Here is a 27,269-nt window from a genome sequence, read left to right as displayed (position 1 = left end):
CCTATGGCTGTTGGCAGCATGTGGAACGCCCATTTCCGGGTGGGAAACGTCTAGGGAGAGCAAACACATTATCTCAATAAACTGTCCTACTGTGCTTGTTTGGATCCCCAAAGGCATTCCCAGGACCTAGCACCTTGTCCACAGCATGGACTTAACGAGGATTTGGGAAAAAAATGAAAGTTGAATCTTGGCTGGCCCTAGGGTTTTGCAGGTTGTGCACTGCACAAATCTAGAAGACCCCACTTAAACAGATCTGGTTCTTTATTAAGATAGTTTTCTGGCAGATATTTTGTAAAGTGTCTTGGAAAGGGAGACTTTTTTTTCTAATTTGTACAAATTCATAAGATGTAGTGGTGGCCTGTACCTTCTTCTGTATTTCCTCATTAACTTCCTTAAATGCAACAAATGGTAAAACGTAAGAAGCAAAATATTGAGATATCAAAACCACTTTTTGGGGGCCAGCCCAGTGGCACAGCAGTTAAGTGCGCACGTTCCACTTCGGCGGCCTGGGGTTCACTGGTTTGGATCCCAGGTAGGGACGTGGCACCACTTGTCAAGCCATGCTGTGGTGGGTGTCCCACATATAAAGTAGAGGAAGATGGGCACAGATGTTATCTCTGGGCCGGTCTTCCTCAGCAAAAAGAAGAGGATTGGCAGCAGATGTTAGCTCAGGGCTAATCTTCCTCAAAAAAAAAAAACCGCTTTTTGTTTGATAAAGATACTGTGAGGTATTTTTGACTTTATTGATTCACATGAGCCACATTCAGAGGCTTAATATTTTAAAATGATAAATATGAATTGTAGAAGAGTAGAAAATAAGGAAAGAAGTCAGAATTAAATCATTCCTGTTCAAAGTTATGATCAAATCTAATATGCAAATGAGTTGTTAATATCATGGCTGCATGATTTGTGGCTGTTTGTAACTATGGGTATTTGTAGATATTTGTAAGTAAACTGAAAATATGGTGTTTTTAAAAACAAAATTTATATCAATCTCTTTCTTGATGAAATCTGAACCCATTCCTTCTTATTTTGTCTCCACTAATGATTGAAAGTGTGTTTTTCTCCAAGCTTACTAGGGTAGCTCGCATCTCTGTGAAGACGGTTATCAAAGGATGCATTTGTGCTCTTAAATTGAACAAAATCCTCTCCTTTTTATTTTCTCACAGATCATATGGCAAAGGAGCCAGTGGAGGACACGGACCCCAGCACTTTATCCTTTAACATGGTAGGTTACAAATTTTACATGAATGGTGACGACTCTTGTTTTTCCTTCTTTCCCTTTATTTCTTGACATTTTTATTACTCAGTATGTACATGAAGATCAGAAAGCCCAAAATGAGATTTTCCCAAGTTAAATTTCTTTATCATGATATTATCTGTGATGTAATAAATTTTGGGCTTCTCCAGACTAAAAATGGGGTTAGCCTCTGTCCTTGTTTTGCACGTATGAGAAGTGATCTTCTTAGATTGACGTGAGGTCTTTGTCTAATTGTTTTTTTAAGATTGGCACCTGAGCTAACAACTGTTGCCAGTCTTCTTTTTTTTCTAAAGATTGGCACCTGAGCTAACAACTGTTGCTAATCTTTTTTTTTTTCCTTCTTTTTCTCCCCAAATCCCTCCAGTACATAGTTGTGTATTTTTAGTTGTTGGTCCTTCTATCTGTGGTATGTGGGACACCGCCTCAGCATGGTCTGACGAGTGGTGCCGTGTCTGCACCCATGATCCAAACCGGTGAAACCCTGGGCCGCCGAAGGAGAGCTGGCGAGCTTAACCTCTCGGCCCCAGGGCCGGCCCCTACTTGTCTACTTTTAATACTATCTGTCTATTTTTAACTACCCCTTCTTCAGAATTCAAAATACCGGGCTACCTTATGGGAATTGAGTGTGGCCTCTGTGCCAGGTGGGCACATGCTATTGACTGACCTCCGTTACCAGGTCAGTCCCTGCAGCCAGCCCACGAGGTAGGCCCTGCCTGTTTCACAGCTGAGGAACTGAGGCCCAGGGGCTGAGGCAAGTTGCCCAGCTTGGAAGCAGCCTGGGTGGGGTTCAAGCCCAGCAGCTGGCTTCAGACCCCTGCCGCGCCCTCCCGGAACCCCCTGTGGGGTGTCTGTTGCTTTTAGGTGTACCAGAGAGTCACACACGCTGTTTCTCATCCTCCGGATAGCCTCTGAGGTGGCAGGGCAGGTGCCTTTGTCCCCATTCTACAGAGGAGGAAACGGAGAGTAGCTCATTTGTATAAAATCACCCAGACTGGAGCCCTGCTCTGCTCTTACTTGTGACCAAGTAAGCGCCTTTGACAAAGCTACATGTGTCACTATGCAGATACTGTAAGACATAGTCCTTTTCTTCAGAATGTTTGGAGGATGGGATCTACTGAGTCATGAAAAATTCTGATTAATTTAGTTAGAATGACATCAAATACACTTAACAATATAATTAATTGAAATGTCTTCAAGGCTTTGGTGATTCACAAGGCCCGTCAGTGTGTTGAAGACCTGCGGTGTGAGTTTCGTGTCCTGTAGTTACCACTGCACGGGTTGCTAAGTGTGGACCGCGTAAGGGGTCAAGCTTTAACACACAGTGGGATTCACATGGAAGACTCCATCTCTTAACTCTCATCAACACAGAACGCACAGGGACGCTGTGGTCGCTTTTATGATCCCCTCAGGTGTAGTCTATTACTAAAGCCTTTGGTTTCTATAAAGTGTTACTCAGTTCGCCCTTCCTGGGCCCCACTGGTGACTGGTCTCCCACTCACTTCCCAGATGCCAGGCCCTCCCTCCCTCTGAGCCGTGCTCCTTACTGCTCACCTGGAGTTGGGCTCCCTTTAATCACTTCTCTGCTCTGGGCACAAAGGGATTTTTCTGAAGCTTTCCTGTATTAGTTTGCTAGGACTGCCATAACAAGGTACCACAAACTGAGTCCCGGCTGTGGAGGCCAGGAGTCTGAAATCAAGCTGTCGGCAGGGCTGTGCTCCCTCTGGGACCCGTAGGGATCTCTTCTCGCCTCTGGTGGTTGTTGGCAGGCCCTGGTGTTCTGTGGCTTCTCGCTGCACCACTCCATTCTCTCTTCCTTGGCACATGGTCGTCTTCTCCCTGTGTGTCTATGTCTCGGTGTCTCTTCTTCTCTTATAAGGACACCAGTCATATTGGATTAAGGGCCTGCTCTGTGTACGACCTCATCTTAACTAGTTACATCTATAACAACCCTCTTTCCAAATGAGGTCCCATTCGGAGGTACTAAGGGTTAAGACATCAGTGTATCTTTTCTGGGGACAAAATTCAACCCATAACATGGCTGCTGCTCCCAGGAGTAAATGTATACTCTTTGACAGTGCAGAGGAGGTCCCCGTGGCCTTATCTCAACATCCCCCTGAGTGTGTAGCTATTTGCTGCTCCTCAAATCCCCGACGCCTTCTCACCTTCCTAGATACTGATAACGCTGTTCCCTCCAGCGAGGAAAATCTCCCTGCTCCCTCACTTACTGAACTCCTCCGGAGCCTCTCCTCTCGGTTCTAGCACGCCCTGATCCGTGAAGCCTTCTTTGCCTTGCCCCGGGACCTTCAGATGCTCCCTTCTTCATAGCCCAATCCTTACTTTTTATCACGCTGTGCTGGAATTGTTTGCTTGTCTGTGTTCCTACAAGACATCTCCCCACAGGCAGAGCTGGGCATGAGGCAGGCGGCAGGAGATGTTCGATGAGCCAGCCAAACTTCCCGAGAACCTGGAACAGCACCCCACTGAAATCCCTTGCCTCACTTCCAGGGTCTTCCATGCAAACTGGCTCCATCATTTCATATCTAACCCTGTCTTCCTCTTTCCTCCTCCAACGTGCGTCTCTGCTTCAGGCTGACCCGTCTCCTACACTTCCCATTCTTCGAACCACCTGGCCTTGCTCCTCTGTGTTCGCCATCTGCAATTACCACCCTTCTGTCCCTCAGCCATCTGAGTCCTGGGCGTCCTCCAGGCCTAGCTCGGATGTCAATCTCTCCAGGAAACCTGCACTTTCTCTAGCCTGTTTGTTCATTCATGCAGACTTTTGGTAGATGTTTAATCAACACTGTCAAAATCTGGGAATGCAAAAATCATAGCCCCTTCTCTTGAAAAACTCCCAGTCTATCTGAGGAAACACGCAAGTACTTTAAAAAGAGCCTGCTGAATGTCAAGGTGCAGGTGTGTTTTCCAGGCTCTGGGGAGCAGAGCATCGGGAAGGGTTTAGCCTGGAGGAAAACTATTTGACTTTTAAGTTCTCTGTGATTGATGAGTGATTTCTTTTGTGGAAAGGGGTTGGAGGCTCCTAGAGGTCTGAAACTTTATAGCCCAGCTCCAAAGAAACTCCAAGAAAAGGCATTGAAAACAAAATCCTTGGTTCCAAGTTTGTTTTCCTCCTCTGTCAAAGGAAGACATGGGTGAGACCTACAGGAAAGTTGGAAGGTGCAGCTTTTTCAAGTTGGAGAACAGTGGACCCAAAGGCCCAGATGGGGTGGATATGGGATTAGGGAACAGGATAGGGAAATTGGGCACACTTTCACTCCTCTCTTGGAAGTCTTCAGAGATGACTATATTGCTTTGTCTGAAATAGAAGTTTCCAGAACATTAGATACCTGCGTGTAAATACCAACAAAAAAACATGTGATTGTGAGAGCATTTGCTATTTTGAATTCCCTGAACAGTACTGCCCTCACCTAATGCATTGGGGAACTGTACATAATTGTGTATCATGAGTGACCGATTTGTAGAGCTTCGTGCAATCAGTAGGATGGTCACCTTTTCAATCCTGCCCCAGCCAACCCGGGCCAGAGCTCTACAGTAGTGAGTACTGCTCAGAGCACACGCTGTTGACCTGCATGAACGTCACAGAAATGGTGAGAAGAACTGGGTCTATCCCCACGATTCATGAAAACAAATGCTCCTCAGTTTTGAACTGCAGGAAGTAGAAAGGGAGAATAGCACTGCAGAAAAGAGAGGAAGTGTGGTTTAGTGGTCAGAGCTGAGGAAACGAGGAAGGCTTATTCTGTTTCATGTTCCAACATTAACTCCTCATCAACCTTGATTCCATTTCTCTAAACTGAAAATGAAAACAAACAATGCGTCAGGCCTATTGATAAGGCTAAGGCTAAAAATTTGCAAGGTTTTGAGTTAAAATCATGACTTTGTCAAGACAAAGCTTTCCTTTCACTTTGATCTTATAATTGACTATGGTGTTTAAAAATAACTCTCTCTTTTGTTGGTTTCTACAGTCAGACAAATATCCCATTCAAGATACAGGACTCCCTAAAGGTATGTACAGTTATTATAACTACTTGAACTTGTGATTATTTTCATATCTTGAACAAAGCACTAGTCAAAGTAATTTTTCATTATTTAAAATTGTAAAACAGACACCAAAAATTGAGTTCATGGCTTGTTTATGATTATCTCAGGCATGACTTTCTTATCAAAATCTATAAGTTTTTTTGTCACAAATTCTACATGCAATTCCTCTGGGGTTTTTAACGTGAATAAAGTGAAGGTAGCCAGGACTCCGGGTTGCAGGTGACAGAAACCTAACTCGAATTAAAGAAAGAGGGGAGGGACTTATCAGCTTGGGGTCCTTGGATCCAGCTAGGTACAAGCATTTCAGTGACGTCTCAGGCTCACTCTCTCTCTCATGGCTCTGTCATCTCTGTTGGCTCCTTTCTCGGGCAGACTTTCCCCACAGGGCGGGAAAGGTGGTTGCCAACGCCTCCAGCTTTACTTGGTGCTGCTCAAGATGGCGGAGAAAGAGGGCGCCTTTCCTCCAGCGCCCATAGCACAACGTTAAGGACAGTTGTGCTATGAACAGTTTGGTCATGTGGCCATCCCTGAAATCAGTTGTCATCAGGAGGATGGAGGACTTTGGCCAGGAACGAGCCTTAAGTTTGGGTAGGGTTGGGTATGGAGTCAGTTCCACGTGAACCGCGGGAAAAAGGGTTCTGTTACTAGACGAAGGGCCGAGGGATGCCTGTCAGGCCCCAAAGCAAGAGCAGCTATCTTTTACAAAAACCCATAGACTAATGTTTTAGCCCTGATGCAGACCATAAAGGTGGCTAGGCCTTAGCCTTTTGTAATTTCCTCTGTGGGGCAGTCTGCAAGGCTGTATCCATTATGGAGGCCAACCTGCTGGTTGTCACATTGTGCTCTGCAGACAACATAGAGAGGAGGGTTTGGATGGGATGGGCATGGGGAACAATCAGATCTGACCAGCTTCAGAGATGCTCGCCCTGCTGCCCCCTCAAGAAGTAGGACTTCCAAGCATAGCTAACATGGGTTTCCTGGCAGTTCTTGTGGTCTGGGTACTCACAGGGTCACTGGCCTGGCGGGCTGGGAGTTCCCTGTCAGGGCCAGCTGTGATTAAGCCCAGCGTTCTGCCAAGTCTTCCCTCCCCTCCATTCCCTATTCACCAGACTCTTCTCCCTGCTCCTGAAAATCACACCATGAGTGCGTGTCCTGGGAGTGGCAGTGATGGAGGGAAAAGAGGCTGAAGGCCAGGTTTGAGCCCAAATCATGGCTGTACCAGGGGAGGCTTCTGGAAGCTCACTTCCTCCTTTCCCCTCTCCATGAATGACTTCTAGGTGTCCTGAATCCCCCAACCTGTGATTCTCTAGTTCAGCAAGAAAGTGGGAGGTGCAAGCGAGGCAGCCAGGGAGGGGTGGGAGGCGGGCTTGGGTGGTGCTCCTTAGACGTCAGTGTGCCGTGAAGAGTCATCTGGGGGGCGTGTGTGAGGTACCAATTCGGGCCCTGCTGCTCCGAAGTCATGATGTGGTGGGTCTGAGGTCAGGCCCAGGCAGCTGTGTTTTATCGCATACCGGGGTGGTTAGGACGCAGACCTCACCTTAAGAACCTGCCTAAGAAGCTTCAAGGATTTGGTGTGCCCGCCTGTGAGACATAAAGAGAGAACCAAACTTCAGCCAAACCGCCCTGCTCGGCTCTGAGTGGCCTCAGCAGACGACTTCATGTCTCCGGGTCTCAGTTTCCTGTCTGCAGCACAGGGAGGACACTGTTAGCATCCACCTCCCAGGGCGCTTGTGAGACTCAATGAAATGAGTCTGGAACAGCGCCTGGCACACGGAGCGTCAGACAGGTGTGGAGGGACACCTGGCAGAATTGTGAAAAATCAGGGTCCAGGACTGTCAGAAACTTTCCTAGCAGAGTGTCAAAAGCGGACCTGTTTTAGACAAAGCTTGAGCCACAGGGGCCCTGAGAGTGCAGTGTCATGATTCGATCTGTCTAAAGATCTTTCTGTCACCCTCAAAAGTGATTTCCTGTTTTGAAAGAAAAAGATTGCTGCTTAGCAACCTGATACTACAGTAACCATACTATTGCGTTTCTCCTCGAATTTGAGTTTTACCAAATCTTCATTAAAATGGTGATGAGTTTATAGGTAACATAACTATGAAAACCATACTCTAGATCTTTCCTGTGTCCTTATTCATGGGGAACAGCACTATTAGCACATAATTTCTTGTCTCCAAAGAAATACATGGTCTTCTATGTAATGGACGTTTCCAGAAGCTTAAAAACTTACTGCACCACTTTTATTCAGTAATATTCCCAATTTAGTGTCTGCTAGTATTTTTTTAACATACCAGTGGGGCCAATATCATCATTAAACATTGTAATTTTCTCGTTGAAGTTGTTTTTAGGGAAACAAAACTAATATGAATTAGCAAAGAGACTAATTTAGAGATTTAAAAGGAAATGTAATCTAATTACATTATGTACAAATTTGGACTCTGGCATTTAAGTGAATTTGGGGGGCTACTCTATTTAATAGAAGTCATTTGTAATTAGCTTGAACAATTTCCATATGGTTGAAAAGTCCTCAGACTTTATTTTCTGAAGCCAATTAGGCGGGTTTCACAAAATCTTTCTTATACTTCTGGTTAATTCCTATTTTATTCATGGACAGTGTAAAGCTCTTCCTTAACACAGTTCAGACAGGAGTGGTTCTGAATGATGTGATTTAAATTGACTGGATCTACTGCAATCTCAGTGGTCAGCACTTTTTTGAGGTTACACGTGTTATTATACCTGTATTCTCATCGGGGACAAATGTGTAGCTTCCGCCTCAGTCAGCCAACCTCTGATAACGAGATTTCAGGGGGTCAGGCCTCTTTTATGATGAGCGTTCTGTGAGTCTGCAGCCACTAAACTCAGGATTCGTTTAAGGTTGGGGTTTATTTTGTATCACAGAATTCCTGATGTCTCTCAGAAACTGCTGGCTTGAGTTCTGAAGAGAATGTGACTCTTCACGTTTTGAGAGAAAACTGTCTTTGGAAAAAGAATTCTGTGATAAGAGATTAAAATCTCATGGAACTAAATCAGTTTTAACACATCTGTACAATCTTCACCGCAAGGTGGGGAGCTGTGAGGGTAACACGTATGTACGTGAGACAACATAGGAATGGAAGTTCCTTCCTAAGGGTTCATGTTGAAAGGTGTTGAACATTTCACATGCGTATCATGTTCTTTGATTTCTGCCGGCGATCCCCGCTGTAACAGTGGAAGTGCAATGGTTTTGGTTTGACTTTTAGAAGGATGAGCTGTGAAGACAGGTAGAATCCTACTCTCTGCCATCTGAAAGGTTTAGCAAAATGTTGGACAAATGAATGAACACAGTGGAATCTGAGGTAATGTTATATCTCTTGATTAAACCACCTTCCTAAAGAGTAGGTGGAAGTTCATTGAATGGCTTCTTTCAGAGACCAGCATTGTGTATTCTGAGAAGTGAAATGAATGTCTTGGTCACTGTCAGTAATGTCTGGAACTCTGAATGGGAGAGAGTGTTCTAGTGAGGCCTTATATTGTGGCCTTACTATAGGTAGAGACATCTGTTACCTTGATTTATATTTTGTTCATCTGTGAGGCAAGAGATTTCCAGAGTTCTTCATCCCAAAGGGGGCAACTCTTAGGCGATGGTCCAAGAGTTTGTAAAAAAAAAAAAATGTGCAGATGGGGTCGTTTGTTGGCCAGGCCATCCAGCACTAAGATGCCTGCCCGAAGTTGGGCCGGTTGTGCTGACGCTTGGGTCCCATCCATTATCAGGGACATCCTGGTGAAGGAATGGAAAGCAGCAGCAATCTCCTGAGCTCCATCATTTATCATGGTGATGATATCATCTGTAAAGTCTACAAACTCCTATTCCTGTTCATCAGTTGATCTGAAGGGGCTCCCCAGGTAACCTAGAAATCCGGGAGAGGGGTAACCTCTTCTAGTACCATGGCATCTGGCAAGGGACTGAGGATAGGGGAGGCCATCCCTTCCTGAAGGTGGAATATGCCAGAGATCCCAGGTTTAGCTCCATCCAGTAGCAAGAAGGCCTCAGTAGCTGTGTCAAGTTTGTATGGTGCTGCTTCCATGATCCAAAGCGTAATGGGTAGCAGGGTATGGAGGCTCACAAGCTAAGGGGCAGTGAGATCGTCTGTTTCCAAAAGAGCCCAGGATGCAGCCAGCGATCGCTGCTCTAATGGTATATAGAGAAGGGCCTAGGAGGGTAGTTTCTTGCGTCAGAAGCATATGGACAACTTATAGCTGTCAGGAGTGGTCCAGAGACTTCAGGAGGAATGCAGGGAGGTTGCTAAAACCCCTGCAGTGAAGGAGTCTATGGGGGTACTAACGGGAATGCCTTTTGTAGACTTTTGTTGAAGGAGGCCAAATTTACAGTGGGCTGATTTGAAAGTAACAGTATCCATGAAATTAGGTAAAATACGTAAATGAGGAATATGTTGCTTCCAGAACCCAAAAGAACTAAAAGATGTTGGACTTGTATGAACTGGTGGGTGCTGAGAGGGTAAATAGCTCTGTATTGACAGTGTCAGGAATGGAGGAGCCCTTAGTTTACCGAATAATTTTTAGGAATTTAACCAAGGTGGCAGGGCCTTGCACTATGTCTGGGGCAATGGCCCATCCCCTTTCTGGGAGCTCTTTTATGAGTGTTTGTGTGGCCTGGATGAGTATGTCAAATGAATGTCCTCAGAGGAGGATGTCATCCATGTAATGTCATACCCGTGATGCTAGAGAAAGTTGGATGCAGTTAAGATCTTGTAACCTGCAAAGATTGTGTGCTGTGACAAGGCTGTTAGGTACCCCTAGGGTACCTGGTCACGATGTATTATGTACCTTTGGAAGTTTGAAGGCAAACTGCGACTGAGAGGCTGTTCAAATAGGCACTGAGCAGAACTTATTAGCTAAATCTGTAATAGCCAAACACTACTGGTTACTGATCAGATGAAGTCAGTAATTTCAATAATATTGGGTATTGGGTGTGGGGGCCTTAACGGATAGGACCACAGTATTATGGTCAGAGTAATGCACCGTGAGGCACCATTCATTTTCTTTCAAGTTTAGGAAGAGGCCAAATTAGCCTATTAAATGGAGAAGCCAGTGGAAATAGTCACCTCTTCACTCATTAGGTCTTATATAAGAAGTTTGATCTTTGAAGGTCCTGTTTAATATACCTTGGGCCATATTAATTATTTTAACTGGGGGGTTCACAGGGTCCCATTTTGTCAAGTCAACTTCTAACTGCTGAAGATGGAATTTAATATTCATTTATCAGGTCAGAGAAACCATGCCCACGATGGGACACTCTAGGAAAATGGGTGCTATGACCATGGGACGTTTAGGCAAAGCAGTAGTTCTGATGGTTGGGGAGAAGCGTGCCTATTTGTCCCCTTTTATATTTAGGAACTCCCCCAACATGTTGGGCGTCTGCCATGTTTAAATTTAATGGCATCTCCAGGTATAACTGTAATTTGAGCCCCAGGACCGAGATTAAGTCCATGAAGATTTACCAGTTCACACGTTTCAGCAGATAGTAAGTTACTTCACAACCTGTGTTGTAGGGCACAAAGCCAGTCAGCCCTCTTTGATCTGTTGACCTAAAATTATTTTAGTAAGTTTTAGATTTCCAGTTGGGTCAAGTTGCGGACCTCGTTTCAGTTCTTTTTTCTTTCCCTTTTGTCTCCTTCTTTGTATCCAGGTTTTAGCCATCTTTCTTTCATTCTCCCTCCCTTTTTTTGGTCTCTGGATATACTTTGGGTGCAGGTGGGAGGGGAAAGGGATGAGATCCTCCCTACTCTGCTCGTATTGATAAGTTTCCTCCTCCAGAGAGCCTCAGATCACTCCTGTCAGGGTGAGGGGCCTTCCCTATGGCAGTGCTTGCTTTCAGATGGTTTAAGAACCCCAGGCTCACGTCAGGTTTGAATTAACCCCTTTGCTGTGCCGCCCAGCTACCATGGGCTTTGCCCTGTGACTCTGAGATCAGGGTCTTGGCTGCACCCAGGCAGAGGTAGCAGAGTGGCATAGTGGGAGAGCACTAGGCCTGTAACCTAAAGGTTGATACACTGAAACCGAGCTTTGCTGCGGCCCCGCCTTTCCTACCACATGGGCTTTTTGGGGTTTTTTTGGGTTTTTTTCCTTCTCTCTACATTCTCTCAGAATATTTTGGATTTCTGGTTGCATAAAGTCACAGCTTTCAGTTTCTGTCTCTGTCTGATCATCCGTGGTGCAGACTTTCTGGGTAGTTACTGGGAGAGGCTTGTGAGGCCCACTTTGCAGGCAACCACCTCTTCCTCCAGGGAATTCTCGTCAGTCTCCCTGGGGTTGGGGTCCACATCCCGGAAGGTCATTGTGTTTCTGGCCCGGGTGGGGGCCATGAAGCCCATGACTGCAAGATTCGGCTTTTGGCGTGCTGGTGAGCAGCTGTGCTCAGCCCCGGTGTGCCGGCTGGGAGTTTGACATTGGCAGAGCAGTCGAGTACCAGATGTTCCCTGCCCTCCCCTTTTTTCATCAGCTCCTGGGCCACAGGCTACCATGGACGTGCACTGTGATACCCTTGGGGGTCAGGAGAGCATATGTGGCAGCAGCAGCGCAGGAGACAGGCAAGGTGGCTACCCTTGCCTGAGCAACAACAACCAGGGTGCCTTGCTTAATTCTCCCTGGGGCGGCAGTGTCCTTCCTTGCCACAAAGTGTGCAAATGTCTCATGGTGTACCAGCGCAGTGTCTGTATGGTTGCCCGCCCCCCCGCCACTAATTAGCCAGTGGTGGTCACCAGGCTAGACACAGTGCCCAGAGAGCTCTAGCCCAACCCCTGATAAGTGAGATGTGAGCAGCGATCTGTTAGAGTGCTGTGCTACCACATTCTTCTAGGTGGGATTCTCAGGGGCGCCTGCCAAACGTAGGTTGAACCTGACAACACGTCACACTGGGGTACAGTCAGTTAACAACAGTCTTCGTCTTGGGGATGAGAACATTTGAGGTGGGAAGAGAGGACAGACACTCAACAAAGACGACGTGGTACTGCACAGGCCGAAGTGAAGTCTGCCAGCAATTAGCAATTCCATCCCAGGCAGCCTTCTCCACATCCCTGAAGTTAGTTAAATCTGACCAGGCATCCTCTGCCGCGTTTGGGCCATCTTGCTCATTATGCCACTTGTTTTGACCACCTCCTATTCACCCCATGGATGGGGGAGGGATCCTGCCCTGGGGCTATGGGAGTGACCAACCACGCAACACCCATCACAAGGGACAGAGGAGATAACAGCAGTTTATGGGTCACGTGTACTCACAGCCTAGGGGAGGAGGACACTGCATTCCATGCAGCATCACACAGGGGTTGCACTCGGGAACAGAGTGAACAACCAGCCACTGTGGGAGACAGGCATTGTAGTATCAAGAGGATGTGGTGGCCCTGGTTCCCCAGGTGGGATGTGATTGGCTTGTCTGAATCATCCTGTGGGCTGGCCGGGAACTGAAACCCACTGTGCAGTGATAAGCAGGAACTGTGCTTAGTCGCCTTGATAAGGAGCATTGTTTAGCTGGGGACCTTCCCCATGGAGCAGAGTGGGGAGGGGAATGGGCAGTTGGGCCATTTGAGGCCCTCTTGATTTTACCAGATGTCAAGGCAGCACAGAAAATTGAGTCTTCATTTCAGGCCTTACACCACAGAGTGTGTGCTTTCTTTATCCAACCTTGTGTCTTTTTTTCCCCTCTAGTTGAGGAGTGTGATCCAATTAGTATGAACTGTCCATCAAATTCTCATGTGCAGCATCAGGTAAGAATAATTTCAATTACATATTTACTCTTAGGTACATGCTAATCCAACTATAATTTTTTAGGAATTATCTTCTAGAGCTTTAAAAATAAAGAAGAGGATTTTTAAATAAGTTTGGAAAGGATCCTTAAGCATCCCAGTAATGTAGCATATCTATACAACTTCTGTTATTTCTAGTAACTATGGTACTTTAATTAATTCTTTGAAATAAATATTTATATGCCAAAGACAGACCCATCAATGTTAGTGAGTTAGAAAGGAGAGTTGTTTTCTTTCAGATGTAGTTGATATGCTGTGGATAGAAATGTTTTTTTAAGCCACAACAAAACTGGATACTAATAACATTTTTATAATGTTTTTATAAAACTTTCACTTCTTTCAGATATCAGAAGTCAAACTTTTAACATATTATTTTTATTGTCTTTTTCCAAAAAACAAATGCATTTATTGTTTTCTGATTATAAAAGAATGGTTGTTATTTTAAATTTCAGACAAGACAAAATGTACAAAAACAAACAAGAATTGCTTATCGTTCTACTGTTCACCTTTTAAGGTAGATCCTTCCAGAAGCTTCCTTGGGTCACTGTGTGCTTCAGTTACTTCTTGTACTGTCCAGTACATCTCTTTTCACTCACTCAAAGCTTATTAGCAAAATTGCACAACACTTCATATCTGCTAAACTATATTTAGAGCATTAAATATCTCAAAAAGCATGTCTTGCCTCAAGATGGGCTGGTTTGGTCCTGCTCCTTCTGTAACACCAAGTTGATTTTTAACAAGACAAATTTGAAATTTTAGTTAGGCTTGCTTTTAAAACATCAGTCTGCAGGGGCCGGCACCGTGGCCGAGTGGTTAAGTTTGCGTGCTCCGCTTCGGTGGCCCAGGGTTTGGATCCTGGGCGCGGACATGGCACCGCTCGTCAGGCCACGTTGAGGCGGCGTCCCACATCCCGCAACTAGAAGGACCTGCAACTAAGATATACAACTATGTACGGGGGGGCGGGGGGCAGGGTGTTTGGGAAATAAAGCAGGAAAAAAAAAGATTGGCAACAGTTGTTAGCCCAGGTGCCCATCCTTAAAAAAAAAAAAAGGAAGATTGGCAACAGTTGTTAGCCCAGGTGCCAATCTTTAAAAAAAAAAAAATCAGTCTGCAATAAATCAATAGTGATATTCTTGTATAGTCAAATCACTTCTGTAGTAAAGCCAAGTTATATAATAGTTGATAAAATAAGCAATCTTAATTGTAAACACAGCTCTCTTGAAAATTGTCAATGGTGCTACTTTTGTCTTTGATTTGAGGGTCTTCAGTCACTTGCTGTGAATATCATATTATTTGTTAGGCCTGACGCTCAGCGTTTTCTCTGGAATTACAATCTAATGATTGACTTTGGCACTGACTGAATTTAAACTATTTTAGTAAACTTAAAGTATAAATGTTTTCTTTCTTGCAATCTTTAATTTGTTTAACAAAGTTTACTCCTCACATTTTTTGTGACATGATATGGATTTCCTTGAAGATAGAAGAATGTAGCATTGTTTGTTTAGTTTCTTGTAGGCATTTTCCAAAACCGTTGAAGATTAGGTACAGAATATACATTGGGACACTGTGTTCAGTATTTTTCTAATTTTAGTGTTATAGTTCTGAGTACATCAAGTAAAGACTATCCTAAAAGATGAAAATGTTTTTGTCAACTAAAAAAAAGGGCAAACAGCTGATTCAAGATTTTTCTTCAGTTCTGTTTTAAAACAGAATGTCTTATATTCCTATAAAAAGTAGCACTCTACCAAGCTGCTTCAGTTGGTAATTTCTTTGTTTAATCCATAGGATTTTTTCGAACTGGTAGATATCCAGAAAGATACTTTGAAACCAACTTGGCAGTTAGAACAAAGAAAGTGCACTAGAGGAGAAACATTTAAAAAAAAAACAAGGAAAAAAATCCCACACTCCATTTTCTATGGCTCAGACGTTAAAATCAAGCTGAAAATATGTTCTTTAGAATATTTAATATTTGCTGTTTTACTGATCTTTATAATTTAAACACTAAAATCCAATTCTACTATGATTTAATTTTAGCTGCCTTTTTTGAATGATGCAAAGGAAAAACATTGTGATATCTTGGTGTCAAGATTAAAGTTGGACGTCTCAGACCAAATTTTATAAAAAACCATTTACTTTTAGTAATTGGAAATCAATACCACGTCTACCAGGGCTATCCTAGGGCTATACTACTCCTATAGTTTATTACAACCGGTATTTATTAAGCTCTGAGACCAGATTTGGAGTGGGTATTCTTGGACATAAAAAGCAGGGGGGTGGGGGAGGGGGGGAGTGGTGGGAGTGGGGAGGAGATAAGACCCTAAGCAGAGTTTACAGCCTTGTTGGAGAGGCAGCGCACACAACATTAGCTTCTTCTACATGTAGACATGGTTCATATGTTGAAAAAATTCCTACGGTCCTTTATGTTAAAGAAAACATTTCCCAGAGTCTTTATCAAGCAATAAAGTTTTAACTACATATACAAATAGATAGCAAATGATTGTAAAGCAAAACTTGTTCCAGTTTGTAGCCAAGAATCCATGCCAAGAGGAGACTCAAGTAATAATAAAAATAAGAATAGCACATATCAGGATGCTAAGTTGGAGTTATGGAAAGAAGGACATTTTCCTCTATTTATGTTGTTTATTTGGTTTTACCAAACTCAAGTTTTTTAAATGTTAAAGACCACATTAAATTACTGGCTCGTTTAGTTGTCACAAAAGTATCCTACACGTGTAAGATGTTAATAAGGGCCACTGGCTGTAGGGGATACAGGCACTGTCTATGCTATCTTCTCAAATTTTCTGTAAATCTAAAACTATTCTAAAATAAAAAGTTATTTTAAAAAATACACAATGAAATTTAGAATCTAGAAAAGTGAAAAAACTCCTCCACAATTCCACCACTCTAATATAACTATTCTTGTTATTTTGATGTATTCCCTTATACATTTTATGTGCATAATTATAAAAACTTTGTAAATAATTGTATATCTTGCTTTTGTTGTATAGCATTATCTCACAAACATTTTATCCAGTTTGCTGCATGGCCTTATCATCAGTTTGAATGCTGCCTCTATTATCATCTCTGACACAGAAATAGATTCTCGGATGTGTGTCTGAGGGCAGGATGAGAATAGTCCTTCTGGGAGAAATGGTAAAAGCAAGGGCTCTGAGGAGCGGCAAAGGCAAAGAGTGAACTTTGCCTGGAGCTGAAGGATTGGGAGATCAGGCAATGAGGCTGAAAGATAAGTTGCAGCCAGGGCCCCAGAGCCTTCAAGGCCAGCGAGGGGTACATGGAAGGTATTGGGGGGTTTGAAGTGATGGTCCCATGACCATATCTGGGACCCTGGGGGTGCTGGAGAGAAGATGAGATTAGGTTTTAGGCCTGTGACTGGAAGACGATTGCTACTAACTATATAAAAAAAGAATTCAGGAAGAAGATCAGATTTGTGTGTTTTTAGGATTGAGTTTTGTTTGTTTATGAGTTGCGAAAGAGGATATAAAGGTTTGTAGAGTGTGGGGTCTGTGAAATTTGTGGCGGTGCCCAGTAAGTGGTAGAAAATGCAGCACTAGGTACTGGCTTAGGATTCCTGCATCAGGAGGTTACAGTTGAAGCCCTAGGAGTGGATGAGCCTGTCAAGGACAGAGTCCTCGTAGGAAAGCAAACAGGAGAGCCCAGGATGGAACCTCGAGAAAGATCTCATTTTAGAGGCCAGAGGAAGAAAGGGAGCTCTGAAGCAGACAGAGGAGCAGCCCGAGAAAAAAGCTATCTGGTCAAGGCAACTGTACTTTCCTTCGTAGCACATACCAGTTTATAGTTCTGTTTCTGATGATTTAATCGTCTCCCCCAGCGGTTAACCTGTGACCCGTGAGGGCTGAAACTACTGTGTCTTTTTGCTCAGAACCGTATCCTCAATGCCTCGTATATAGTAAGTCTCACTAAATATATGTTGAATAAAGAGAGAAAAAGGCCAGGAGTAGGTATTGCCTTAAGTGCCAAGGCAAGGACTGTCAGCATCACCAGGGAGCACAGTGTGGCCAAGGGGAAGGCATACAAAGACACCACTGGACTTGTCCATTCAGATGTTACTGGGACCCTTCAGTAAGGAAATCGATCATGGGGACAAAAACATAATGGCAAGACTTAAGGAGTGAGTAGGTGAGAAGGAAGTTTATGCGGTTTTGTCAAATTCATTAAATTTGCAAGGGAAAATGTTAAACTCTCCTTTGAGGCTGTTGGAAAGTACAGAAAAAGCTTAGAATGGGAAACATCAGATTTTAAAGGGTAAGGTATCTCCAAGGAGTGGAGAGATTAAAAACTAAGAGGGAGAAGAGAGAGAAATGGAATAATTAATGGGATTTGTTTTCCCTGTGGAAGGTAAAGAGGATTAATTTTCTTAGCAAGTATTTTTTTTTAAAGATTTTATTTTTTTCCTTTTTCTCCCTAAAGGCCCCCCAGTACATAGTTGTATATTCGTTGTTGTGGGTCCTGCTAGTTGTGGCATGTGGGACGCTGCCTCAGCGTGGTTTGATGAGCAGTGCCATGTCCGCGCCCAGGACTCGAACCAACGAAACACTGGGCCGCCTGCAGCGGAGCGCGTGAACTTAACCACTCAGCCACGGGGCCAGCCCCTCTTAGCAAGTATTTATTGATGGTATACTTAGCAGTGTTTTGTGGAGAATGTGGAACACACTGATTTCCCTCCAGGAATTTGTAATCCGGCAGGGAAGATAAGATGTATGTACACGTATGTTGGATAAATAAAGTTATCACAGGCACAGATAGACGAGTTAGCATTTCAAAAGTAAGACCTTCCATTCTTTTTCAGAGGAGGGATTAAAGGAAGCCTGGATAGATAAAGATATTATAAACAGTTTTTTTAGATTAAAGACAAGAAATTGATTTAGTTGATGTCAAATTTGAGTTGTGCCTTAAATGATGATGCTTGAATGGGGCAGGAAGGGAGGAAACCCAGCAAAGATGTTGGGGGGCTAAGGAGTTTGTTCTGTTCATACAGCGGGTGGCCGTAGGCCTTCGTGAAGTAGGCAGTGGTATGATAGCATCTGATAAATTGGAAACAGATTGCAAGAGGATAAATGATGAAACGTCTATTCATCCATTCATCTATCAAGTATTTGAGCGCGAAGAATGTATTACCACCCCTCTCTTAGGTGCTAGGTGTACAATGGTGAATACTTAGAGCAAGGGTCAAATTTAGCATTTAAAATGTCTGGCCTGGAAAGCTGAGTAGGAATTTTTATGGATGCTCCCAGAACAGAGGCTCCATAGGCAGATAAGCTAAGAAGCTCTCCCTTAGATTCTTAGAGAATCTCTGCCCATATGCATAAGAAGGGAAAAGAGAGAGAAGACACCCAAGATTGAGTTCATTCAACGGGTAAGCAAACTTCTTTGAACAGAGGAAGACTTGTTTCTCCCACCACGTACCTGTTCACCCCCCTGCTCCAGCGTTTCCTCTAAACGCTACTTCGGGAAGCACTGCTCTGGTGGAAGTCTTAAGTGCTAGGATTGAAGTACGGACTTGATCCCCCAGGCCCTGGGAAGTTCCTGAAAGAGTCTTTCCATGGAATGGTACAATACAAACAGAGTTTTAGAAAGGTTATCCCAGCAGTGGCTGGTCACGGGGATGGGTAGGAAGAAAGACTGAGGCCCGGAGGTCCCAAGTGGCAATTGGCGATCATCCAGGAATACAGTCCCAAGGACTTAGATGCAGGCTGGGGAAGGGAGAATGAAGAGGGGACAGCGCAACCCAAAAACATTTGTATTTGTTTGCTAGGGCTGCTGTAGCAAAGCCCCATGAATGGGACGGCTTAAGCAACAGAAATTTATTGTCTCCCAGCTCTGGGGCCTGTAAGTCTGAGATCAAGATGTCAGCAGGGCTGGTTCCTTCTGAGGGCTATGAGGGAGAATCTGTTCCAGGCCTCTCCCCTTGGCTTATAGATGGCTGTCATCTCCCTGTGTCTTTCTTTATCATCTTCCCTCTGTGTGTGTGTCTGCCTCTCTCTCCAAGTTTCCCCTTTTCGTAAGGACTCCAGTCGTATTGGCGTAGGGCCTACCTCATGACCTCATTTTAACTTCATTACCTCTGTGGAGAGCCTGTCTCCAAATACAGCCACATTCTGAGGTACTGGGGGTTAGGACTCCAATGCCTCTCTTTTGGGGACACAATTCAACCCCTAGCAATGTTTGAGAGCAAAACAATAACGATAACAACATATTCGAAGGATAGATGAAAAGGATTCAGTATCCGACAGGATTTGGGAGTGAAAAGGAGGGAAGAGTTGAAGGTCTCCTTCAGAGAATCCTAGCTGGTGACCAGTGGTGCGTGGCGGGCAATGCCAAAAATAGGAAAATAGCTTGTCTGAGCAGTGGGGGGAAAAAGTGGGTTAATCTTTTTTAAGCTCTTCAAATGTCATCAAGCACATCATAAATTCTTTTTGGGTATGTAGCGAATGAATAAGACTAACCATGAACAAATCTGTGCAATATAGGGCGTTTCTAATGGTAATTGTGCTGTGGAGAAACATAAAGCAGAGGAGGGGAATGGGGAGAGCCAAGACTGGTGGGAGGTGCCATTTGTAACAGGGAATCGGAAACAACCTATGCGGTTTTCAGGGAATCAGAGCACATGATGTATTTTTGGAAAGTGTTAAAGAAAGCCATGAAAGCAATAGATTTGGAGAGTCCCCAGAAACCAAGAGCTTCTGCTAATTCAGGTTCAAACAGCCTTGCCTCTTCCGCCGCACAGGCCGTGGTGTGTCGATGTGGTTTGCAGAGGACTCACAAGGCCAGGTTCCTCCCTCCAGAAACCCACAGAGGAGCTGAGCTGGCAGGACACACACAGGGTGAACAGACCCAGCTCGAGACACTGACTGTGGGGCCCAGCTGGGCACACGCAGCAAAGGCTGGGCGCTCAGGGATTCTCCAGGACTCGCTCCTGCAGTGGGTTGGTCCTGTTACCTGGGGGCAGGAGGGAGAGTGGAGATGCATTAGTAAGAGCATCCTGCTGGTCATCATTGAGAAGAGAGGCAGGTGAGGTAGAAGGAAGGAAATGGAGCCGGCTTGCAAGAGCTCTGAGCTTCCAGAACAGCAGAGGAAGAGCAGAACTTTCCCAAGCCCCTGAGAAGTTTCTAGAAACCTCACAGGTGATTCTGATGCACCCACTCCCTCCCCCCCAAAAAATCATTGTATAGGAGGGATAAAGTGTCTGCCCATGGGTGAAATTCACCTCTTCCACAACAAAGTCGATGTATGAATAATTTTAGTTTGTGTTAACATAAATCTACAGTGGAAGTTATTGTGAGATTAGTCGAAAATGTACCTCTTAGGCTTCATCTGTCATATCCTCTTGCCACCCTATCCTTCTGGGCCATTTTTGGATAATCTGTGAGCCTGGCACATCACTTAGCACATAGAAGGTGCTTCAGACGTTGGCCCTGGAAAGGGGCAGAGGTCTTGTAATCGTCAAGTGGCTGCTGTGTGATCTGGCACTATACACGGTAATGAGAATGCTTGAGGACAGATTTTAAAAACATGGAGGGGCCAGCCCCGTGGCCTAGTGGTTAAGTTTGGTGCGCTCCGCTTCCGTGGCCCAGGTTCACAGGTTCAGATCCTGGGCACAGATCCATACCACTTGTTAGCCATGCTGTAGTGGCGACCCACGCGTAAAATAGAGGAGGATTGGCACAGGTATTCACTTGGGGCTAATCTTCCCCAGCAAAAAAAACCCAGAAACATGAAAAGCACCTATTAGTGGCCCACAGAAAACAGATTTAGATATTCTTACTGAAATTATTTGTGCCCACCTGTGATCTGTTTAGACCAGTGGTTCTGGACCCTGACTGAACATTAGAATCACTTGGAGAACTTTTATAAAATACCAATGCCTGGGTCCCGTTCCCCAGACATTCTAGCTGAAGTGGTCTGGGCTAGGCTCCAAGCACTGATATTTCATAAATGTCCCAGGACTTACTGTGCAGCCAGAGTGAGGAAGGCTGGGCTAGACCATGAGTCCACAGGGTAGAGGAATCCGGACATGTCCACGTCCGCAGCATTAACTCTTCATTTGGCATGCATGCAGGCTGCTCCTACCCACTGCCCGGTGTGGCCCAGTTAGCTGAAGTAGAATTGGGGCACCCTGGGTGGCCTGATCCTGGAGTCAGTCCCCTGCTATGGTCAGAGCAGGCACAAGGGGACAGCCCCAGCTGCCAGTACAGAGCATGGAAGAGAGGATTCCTTGACACCCCAAAACCCATTCTTCATCTCTTAGGCCCAGGAATCCGAGGAACGCACATTGGGAAATGCTGATGCAGTGTTTTTCTGAGTAAGAGTTTGGGCTATTTTAGATTTGGTCTTCACCTAACTAATGTGCGTTCTGATACTGAGGTTATGGAGACCTTCAAGACATCAGAGGTGGAAGACACTGTGTCATTTGGTCCATTTCTCACTTTGCAGATGTGAACACAGAGGCCCAGAGAGAAGCAATGAACATGTCACGTTTCCTAGGGCTGCTGTGACAAAGTACCGCAGACTGAGCACCTTAAACAGAAATTTCTGGTCTCACAGTCTGGAGGCCAGAAGTCCAAGATCAAAGGATTTTCAGGGTTGGCTCCTTCTGAGGGCTGGGAGGCAGAATCTGCTCATGCCCCTCGCTTAGCTTCTGGCAGTTTGCTGGCACTTTTTGGCATTCCTTGGCTTATGAAACATCACCCTTATCTCTGCCTCTTCATATGGCGTTTTCCCTGTGTGGGTGCCTGTGTCCAAATTTCCGCTTTTTATAAGGACACAAGTCATATTGGATTGAGTGCGCCCTAATGACCTCATTTCGATTGCCTCTATAAAGACCTTATTTCCCGATAAGGTCACATTCTGAGGCACTGCGGTTAGGCCTCCAACATATCAGTTTTGGGGGGTAGAATTCAGCTCACAGCAGCATGCAGTGATTTGGCGTTGATTCTATTGCAGCTTTTATCTTGGAATCTGATACCCAGTCAGTGTTTAATAAGTAGAGTGGATAGGTGGACCCATAACCCCTGGCATCCGGGGTATTGTGTGTGTGTGTGGCAGTTAATCTGTGTCAGAAAACACACCCCAGATTGTTTACATTCTCCTCTGAGCAGAATGCCAGAGCTTTCCCGACTAACCAACCTCAACTCTTATGAATGATTTTGCTTTATTTGTCATTCAGTCTGTCTGTATAGGTCACACTTATTTCACCTTCGAGGTGTTCTCTTTGGTCCTCCCCCCATCTGGGATACACTGTGTATGTTTACTGAGCCTTTGTTGAAGCACAATGCCTTGGATATGCTAGGCATTCATTATTGATTTAAAATGTGAAATGTAACTCTCAGCTAGGAATAAAAAATTCTTTCTGTTAAATGATTACTTTTCCATTGTAAAAGTAATGTGCTTATTAAAAGAAGAGGAGGGAAGTATTATTTCCTCTTTTTTTCCTTTGCACGAGTATAACCACTTTTTGTATAGTTATAATCACACTCTATAGACAATGAAATGTTTTCCTTTCTTCACTTAATATAGTGTCATAAGCATTTTTATAAGAAATTAATTTGATGTAATCAAAAGAATAATAATTATAGTTAACATTTTTAAGGCCAAGTGTTGTTCCAGGCGCTTACCTGTATGAACTCCTTTAATTTTCAAAATGATCCTATGCAGGATGAACTATTATTATGCCCATTTTACAAATGCACACTGAGGCACAGAGAGGTTAAATCATTTGTTTAAGATCACACAGCTATTGAGTAGTGGAGCCAGGATTTGAACCACCCAGGCAGTCTGCCTCCAGAGTTCATGCTTGTAGCTGATACCAGCCTTACCGTTGGCTTTGGAGCTAGACAGACCTCCTAGGCCCCAGCTCTGCTACTTAGCTGTGTCACCTTGAACTAGTTACGTAACCTCTCCCAGTCAGTTTCCACCTCTGTAAAATGGGTGTAATAATACCAGTCTCCTGGCACACAATAGATGCTCAATAAATACCTGGTTAGTGTTATGTTTAAGTGAAATGAGCTCCATACAGAACTTAAATCTCTCATCCAGTTCAAAGCTTCTCTCTTCGCTCTGACTCAGGCCGGGTCTGAAATGTGGAGGCCCAGAAGAAGGGCAGGCGGACCCAGTTCTCCTCCCCTTCCCCAGCGAGTGAGAATTCAGCACTGTGCAGTTGCCTGATATGGTGAAGCCGGGCTCCCGGCTGAGTGTTTGCATCTGCCGCCAACAGCTAACCCAGCTCCTTCTCTCATGGTGGTGCATCACGCTCCTCTTACCTTGGGCAGGCTCCTTTCAAGATGGCTCTGGTCCACTTGGCCATGGAAAACTTGCCCCACTGTCCCACGTTGAAGGCCAGCTCCAGCTAGCGTCTGGTTCCTCATACACACAGGTTAGGGTCTCCCAATGGCAGAAGGGTTGGAACTATGGGTATCTACAGATCAATAAGCATCCAGCTGAGGAGTGAGAGGCTGGTCTCCCCCTCTGGCAAGCACCCCCAACAAGTAGTGATCTTGAAACCCCCCTTACTTGGCTTGGGTAGGATGGAGAGCCATGCCTTCCTCCTTACGGGCAGAGGAAGGGAAGCAGCCACAGCTCGTACTTATTCCACTAATTCCTGCAAAGAAATCTCTTCCCCTTGTCTAAGCTGAAGGTGGGGCTCATACCACTATTCTAGGCCCCTCTTAGCTGGTCCTTCGGGGTTTACCTGGCACCTCTCTGTGGAATGTATGCATACCATTGTGCTCAGCTTGGGACCCCAATCAAAACTCTTAAGACACTAGGAAAACATCCCATCTCATATCCTGTTATATTCTGTGCCATAGAGTTACTTAAGAGTGCCCCTATTATGGGACTTGGAGATTGTCTCAAGTATTTTGCTCTTCTAGATACTGCCGTGGTGAACGTCCAAGTATCCCTCCCCGCCTCCCCCTGCGATGTGAGGCTGTATGTTTCCTTAGACTCCGTGTACATCCCTGTTTACAGACTAGACCGAACAGGCCAGGCTGCCCGTGTGTTCTTCCACTCAGCAAGCAGCATGAGCTCCAAGTCAATTCCTAGTTACCAATGCCACCAGATTAAAAGAAAGATGCAGTTTTATTTGTTGAAAGCCCATCAACAGTTCATTGAGTTCTTTGAAGTTAAATATCTTTCAAAAATAAAGTTCCACATTTGTTTCCCTGAGTAAATGGTGGGCAGAGGGCACACACCCAGTTTTTAGGCCATGGAACTCCAAGCATGCTGGTCTGTTGATAGTTTACACAAAGTACAATATGGTGGCCAGGGCTAAAGTTCTCGGTCCCTTGTAAGCCAGACAGCTCTCCTAGTCAATGACTGGTGCTAAAGTAGCAGCCCAAGAAATTGTGACTCATTTTGTGTCTTTCTTATTCACCAAAGAAACAGAAGTCTTTTATTTCCAAGGACACATATTTTGTATCTTAGGGGGGACTGTCCCCTGTGGCCTTGACCCCTCACACACCGTCTGTGCCTTCCTTTCACCTGCCTCCCAGCTCCCCCGCACGCCCTGCCATCCTGACATATGCTGATCCTGTCTGTTGTGCCTTGTCTCGGTGCCACTCGGTACTAAATCAGAGGGGTGGCTTGGCATTGCTAATCCTGACAATTTAGAAAGTGGATCTGGGCCCAGATGCCCAAGTTGACAACTTGGCATCTTTAAAGCTGAAAGGGACCGTAGAAATCATGTTGGTCAGCCGCTTGTTTCAGAGGGGACCTGAGACAGTCCGTGAGTGGCTGAGCTGGGACCTGGGCCTTGTCTAGCATCACTCCCCCCTCCTCTGCCCCCAAAGCCCAGCATTCTGAGTCAGTAGCAGTTGGGTTACCCGGTGCTGCTGGGCCTCTTGCCCTGTCTAAGCTAGGGAGATTTCAGGCTTGTCCACAGTTCTAAATGGTATCAGTCCGGCACACTACTGTGGGTAAAAGCTACTCGAATAAAGCTGGTAAATGGAAGGGTTGCTCTTTTCTTTAAATTGGACTGCGAGGTAGTCGGCAGGATCCCATCCAACAGCCTCCTTGCCTTGGCAGAGCAACCGGCCCACCAGACTATCTGCAGACCCGAAGCAATTACACGCCTTATAATAACAGGGAATGGACCCCACCAGCACTCGCTGTAGATGATATCTTGTGTGAGTCAGCCCAGCAGGCCCCTGCCTGCTCTGCTTGATATGCAACAATCCTTTCAAGCTCCAACAAGATCTGTTTAATAGATTGGCGAGTCCTTTAGTTTTTTCTCGAAGGGAAAATCAGATAGTTCTGCTTTTAGGAAATACTTGGTAGTTCCTCGCTTCATCCCTGATATGAAGTTTAAAGAATGGGGAACCAGTGCTACTAGGTAAAACTAGAAAACTAGAGCCTATACTTGGTCATTTTAACTCTGGTGAGAGGGACTCAGGTCAGCCCTGCAGTCACTATCTGCCAGTCCTAACAGACTGCACTGCCTTGAAGCAGGCTATGAAAGGGTTCTGGATGCAGAGCTGTCTGGGCATTTAGAGGAGGGAGAAGGGGTTTCAAAGGGTTGGTTTCAGTAGAGTGGAAGTCACCTGTTCTATGCTGTGAATTTAAGTATCGCTGATCTCTCTTGGCCTTGTGCTCCTCCCTCCCCCTGCTCCCTCTGCTCTTCCTCATTTACCCCACCCTCCCGTCAGTCTGTAGCGTTGACCATCTCACCTCTAGTGGGGTGATGGAGGTGCCACATTAGAATAGATGGGTAGATACCCTAACCATTAGAAAGTTAAAAATAAGTGAGTCATACCAGGTGAACTTGATTAGTGTCTTTAAAAGCCATAGATCTTTTCTCTCTGTTTTCTAGACAGTTTTGCGTAAAACAGATAATGATCTGATTCTATCTGCCATTTGGTACCTAACTTCCTCAAGTTGTGTCAACCTACTTTTTCTAGACTAAATTTATGTGTCCTGGATGGCGATCTTCCAGTGACCTTCCTCCTCCTGTGCTCAGGCCATCCAGGGCACCAGTCGCATCTCATAGCACATTATCACTGGGCGCCAACCCTCCGCCTCAGACTCTGAAGTTCCCCTCTCAGATCCAACCTTGCGTCTTCTTCCTTCCGCTTCCTCACGTCCTCTGCATGTAAGCTGAGTTTTCAACAGCCTCCACTCGTTGGGCATTTCGGTGATGCTCTTGCTGATTTTTGGTGGAATCTGCCTTGCCAAGCCCTCGGCTTAGGTAAACCAGGGCCACCTGCATTCTCTGTCTTTGATTGCTGGAGAAAATGATGAAATACAAACCGCTGTTCCCACTATAAATTCATGCCACCAAACCGCAGCCATCATTTCAGGGACTTGAATACTTTTTTTCTGTGATGAACTTCCCAGAAATGAAATTTTAAAAGAAAAATTATTTGATGACTCGAATTTGATGTCGTCTATTAACGTCTATGTCTGTGACTTATTTCCACTTCAGGATAAGTCAAAAAACTGTCGTAAGACATGTACAAGCCAAAGGGCAAAAATGCCTGCTTTCCAGAACTCAGGGCTTATTTCCCTAAGAACTGCATAAGGGAAGATTGTTTATTAATCCTTAAATTGTACAGTCCTTTATTGTGTCGGCTCTAATTGTTTGACTTAAGGGCTTCTATTCTCATTATTGTTCGGTGCTCCATTAACTGCAGTGCCTTTGAACTTCACAAGTGGGTTAGAATTTCACTGAAACTTCCAGTAGGTGTGGGTGTCAGGGTGCCGCCGCCCTCACCCACAGCTCAGAATGTGAGTTGATACGGCCTTCAGAAGATGATTTGGCAGCGTCTAGTATTCATTGATCCAGCAATCCCACTTTAAGGACTTGATGCTACAGAAATCATAGCAGAGTGTGTTTGAAATAGAAAAATGTTGCAGATAACCTACGTGCCCATCAGTAGGAGCTGGTTGAATAAATTTCGGTACTTTGACAAAGTGTAATACAATTAAACCATTAAAAAGAGACAAGATCACTGACCTTAAAAGATATCTGTAATATATTATTAAACAAATAAAGCAAGTTGTAGACTAATATGGTTTGGAATTAAAAATGTCTCTATATAGGTTGTAAATGCGGCTGTAACTATGAATCTGGAAGGACGTGCTCCAGATTATTACCGGTAACCTCTGAGGCGGGAGGTGGG

At 44.8% G+C, this 27,269-nt stretch overlaps 1 protein-coding gene across 2 annotated transcripts in view; it reads left to right on the top strand.

Annotated features, from left to right (window-relative positions):
• EDARADD (EDAR associated via death domain) overlaps nucleotides 1-27,269 on the top strand; it is a 57,274-nt gene that overhangs the window by 8,818 nt on the left and 21,187 nt on the right. Inside the window, exons 2-4 of one of the 2 annotated variants that reach the window (XM_008528897.2) lie at nucleotides 1,170-1,228; nucleotides 5,242-5,281; nucleotides 13,019-13,077. In XM_008528897.2, the coding sequence (XP_008527119.1) occupies nucleotides 1,170-1,228; nucleotides 5,242-5,281; nucleotides 13,019-13,077 (158 nt within the window). Of the gene's footprint in view, nucleotides 1-1,169; nucleotides 1,229-5,241; nucleotides 5,282-12,605; nucleotides 12,727-13,018; nucleotides 13,078-27,269 lie in introns of those variants that run through there. The other variant, XM_070568378.1, reaches the window with a different exon arrangement.

This window comes from Equus przewalskii, chromosome 1, assembly GCF_037783145.1.
Source record: "Equus przewalskii isolate Varuska chromosome 1, EquPr2, whole genome shotgun sequence".
NCBI lineage: Eukaryota > Metazoa > Chordata > Mammalia > Perissodactyla > Equidae > Equus > Equus przewalskii.
Note: the sequence above shows the minus strand (reverse complement) of the source record. Positions and strands in the feature narration are given on the sequence as shown.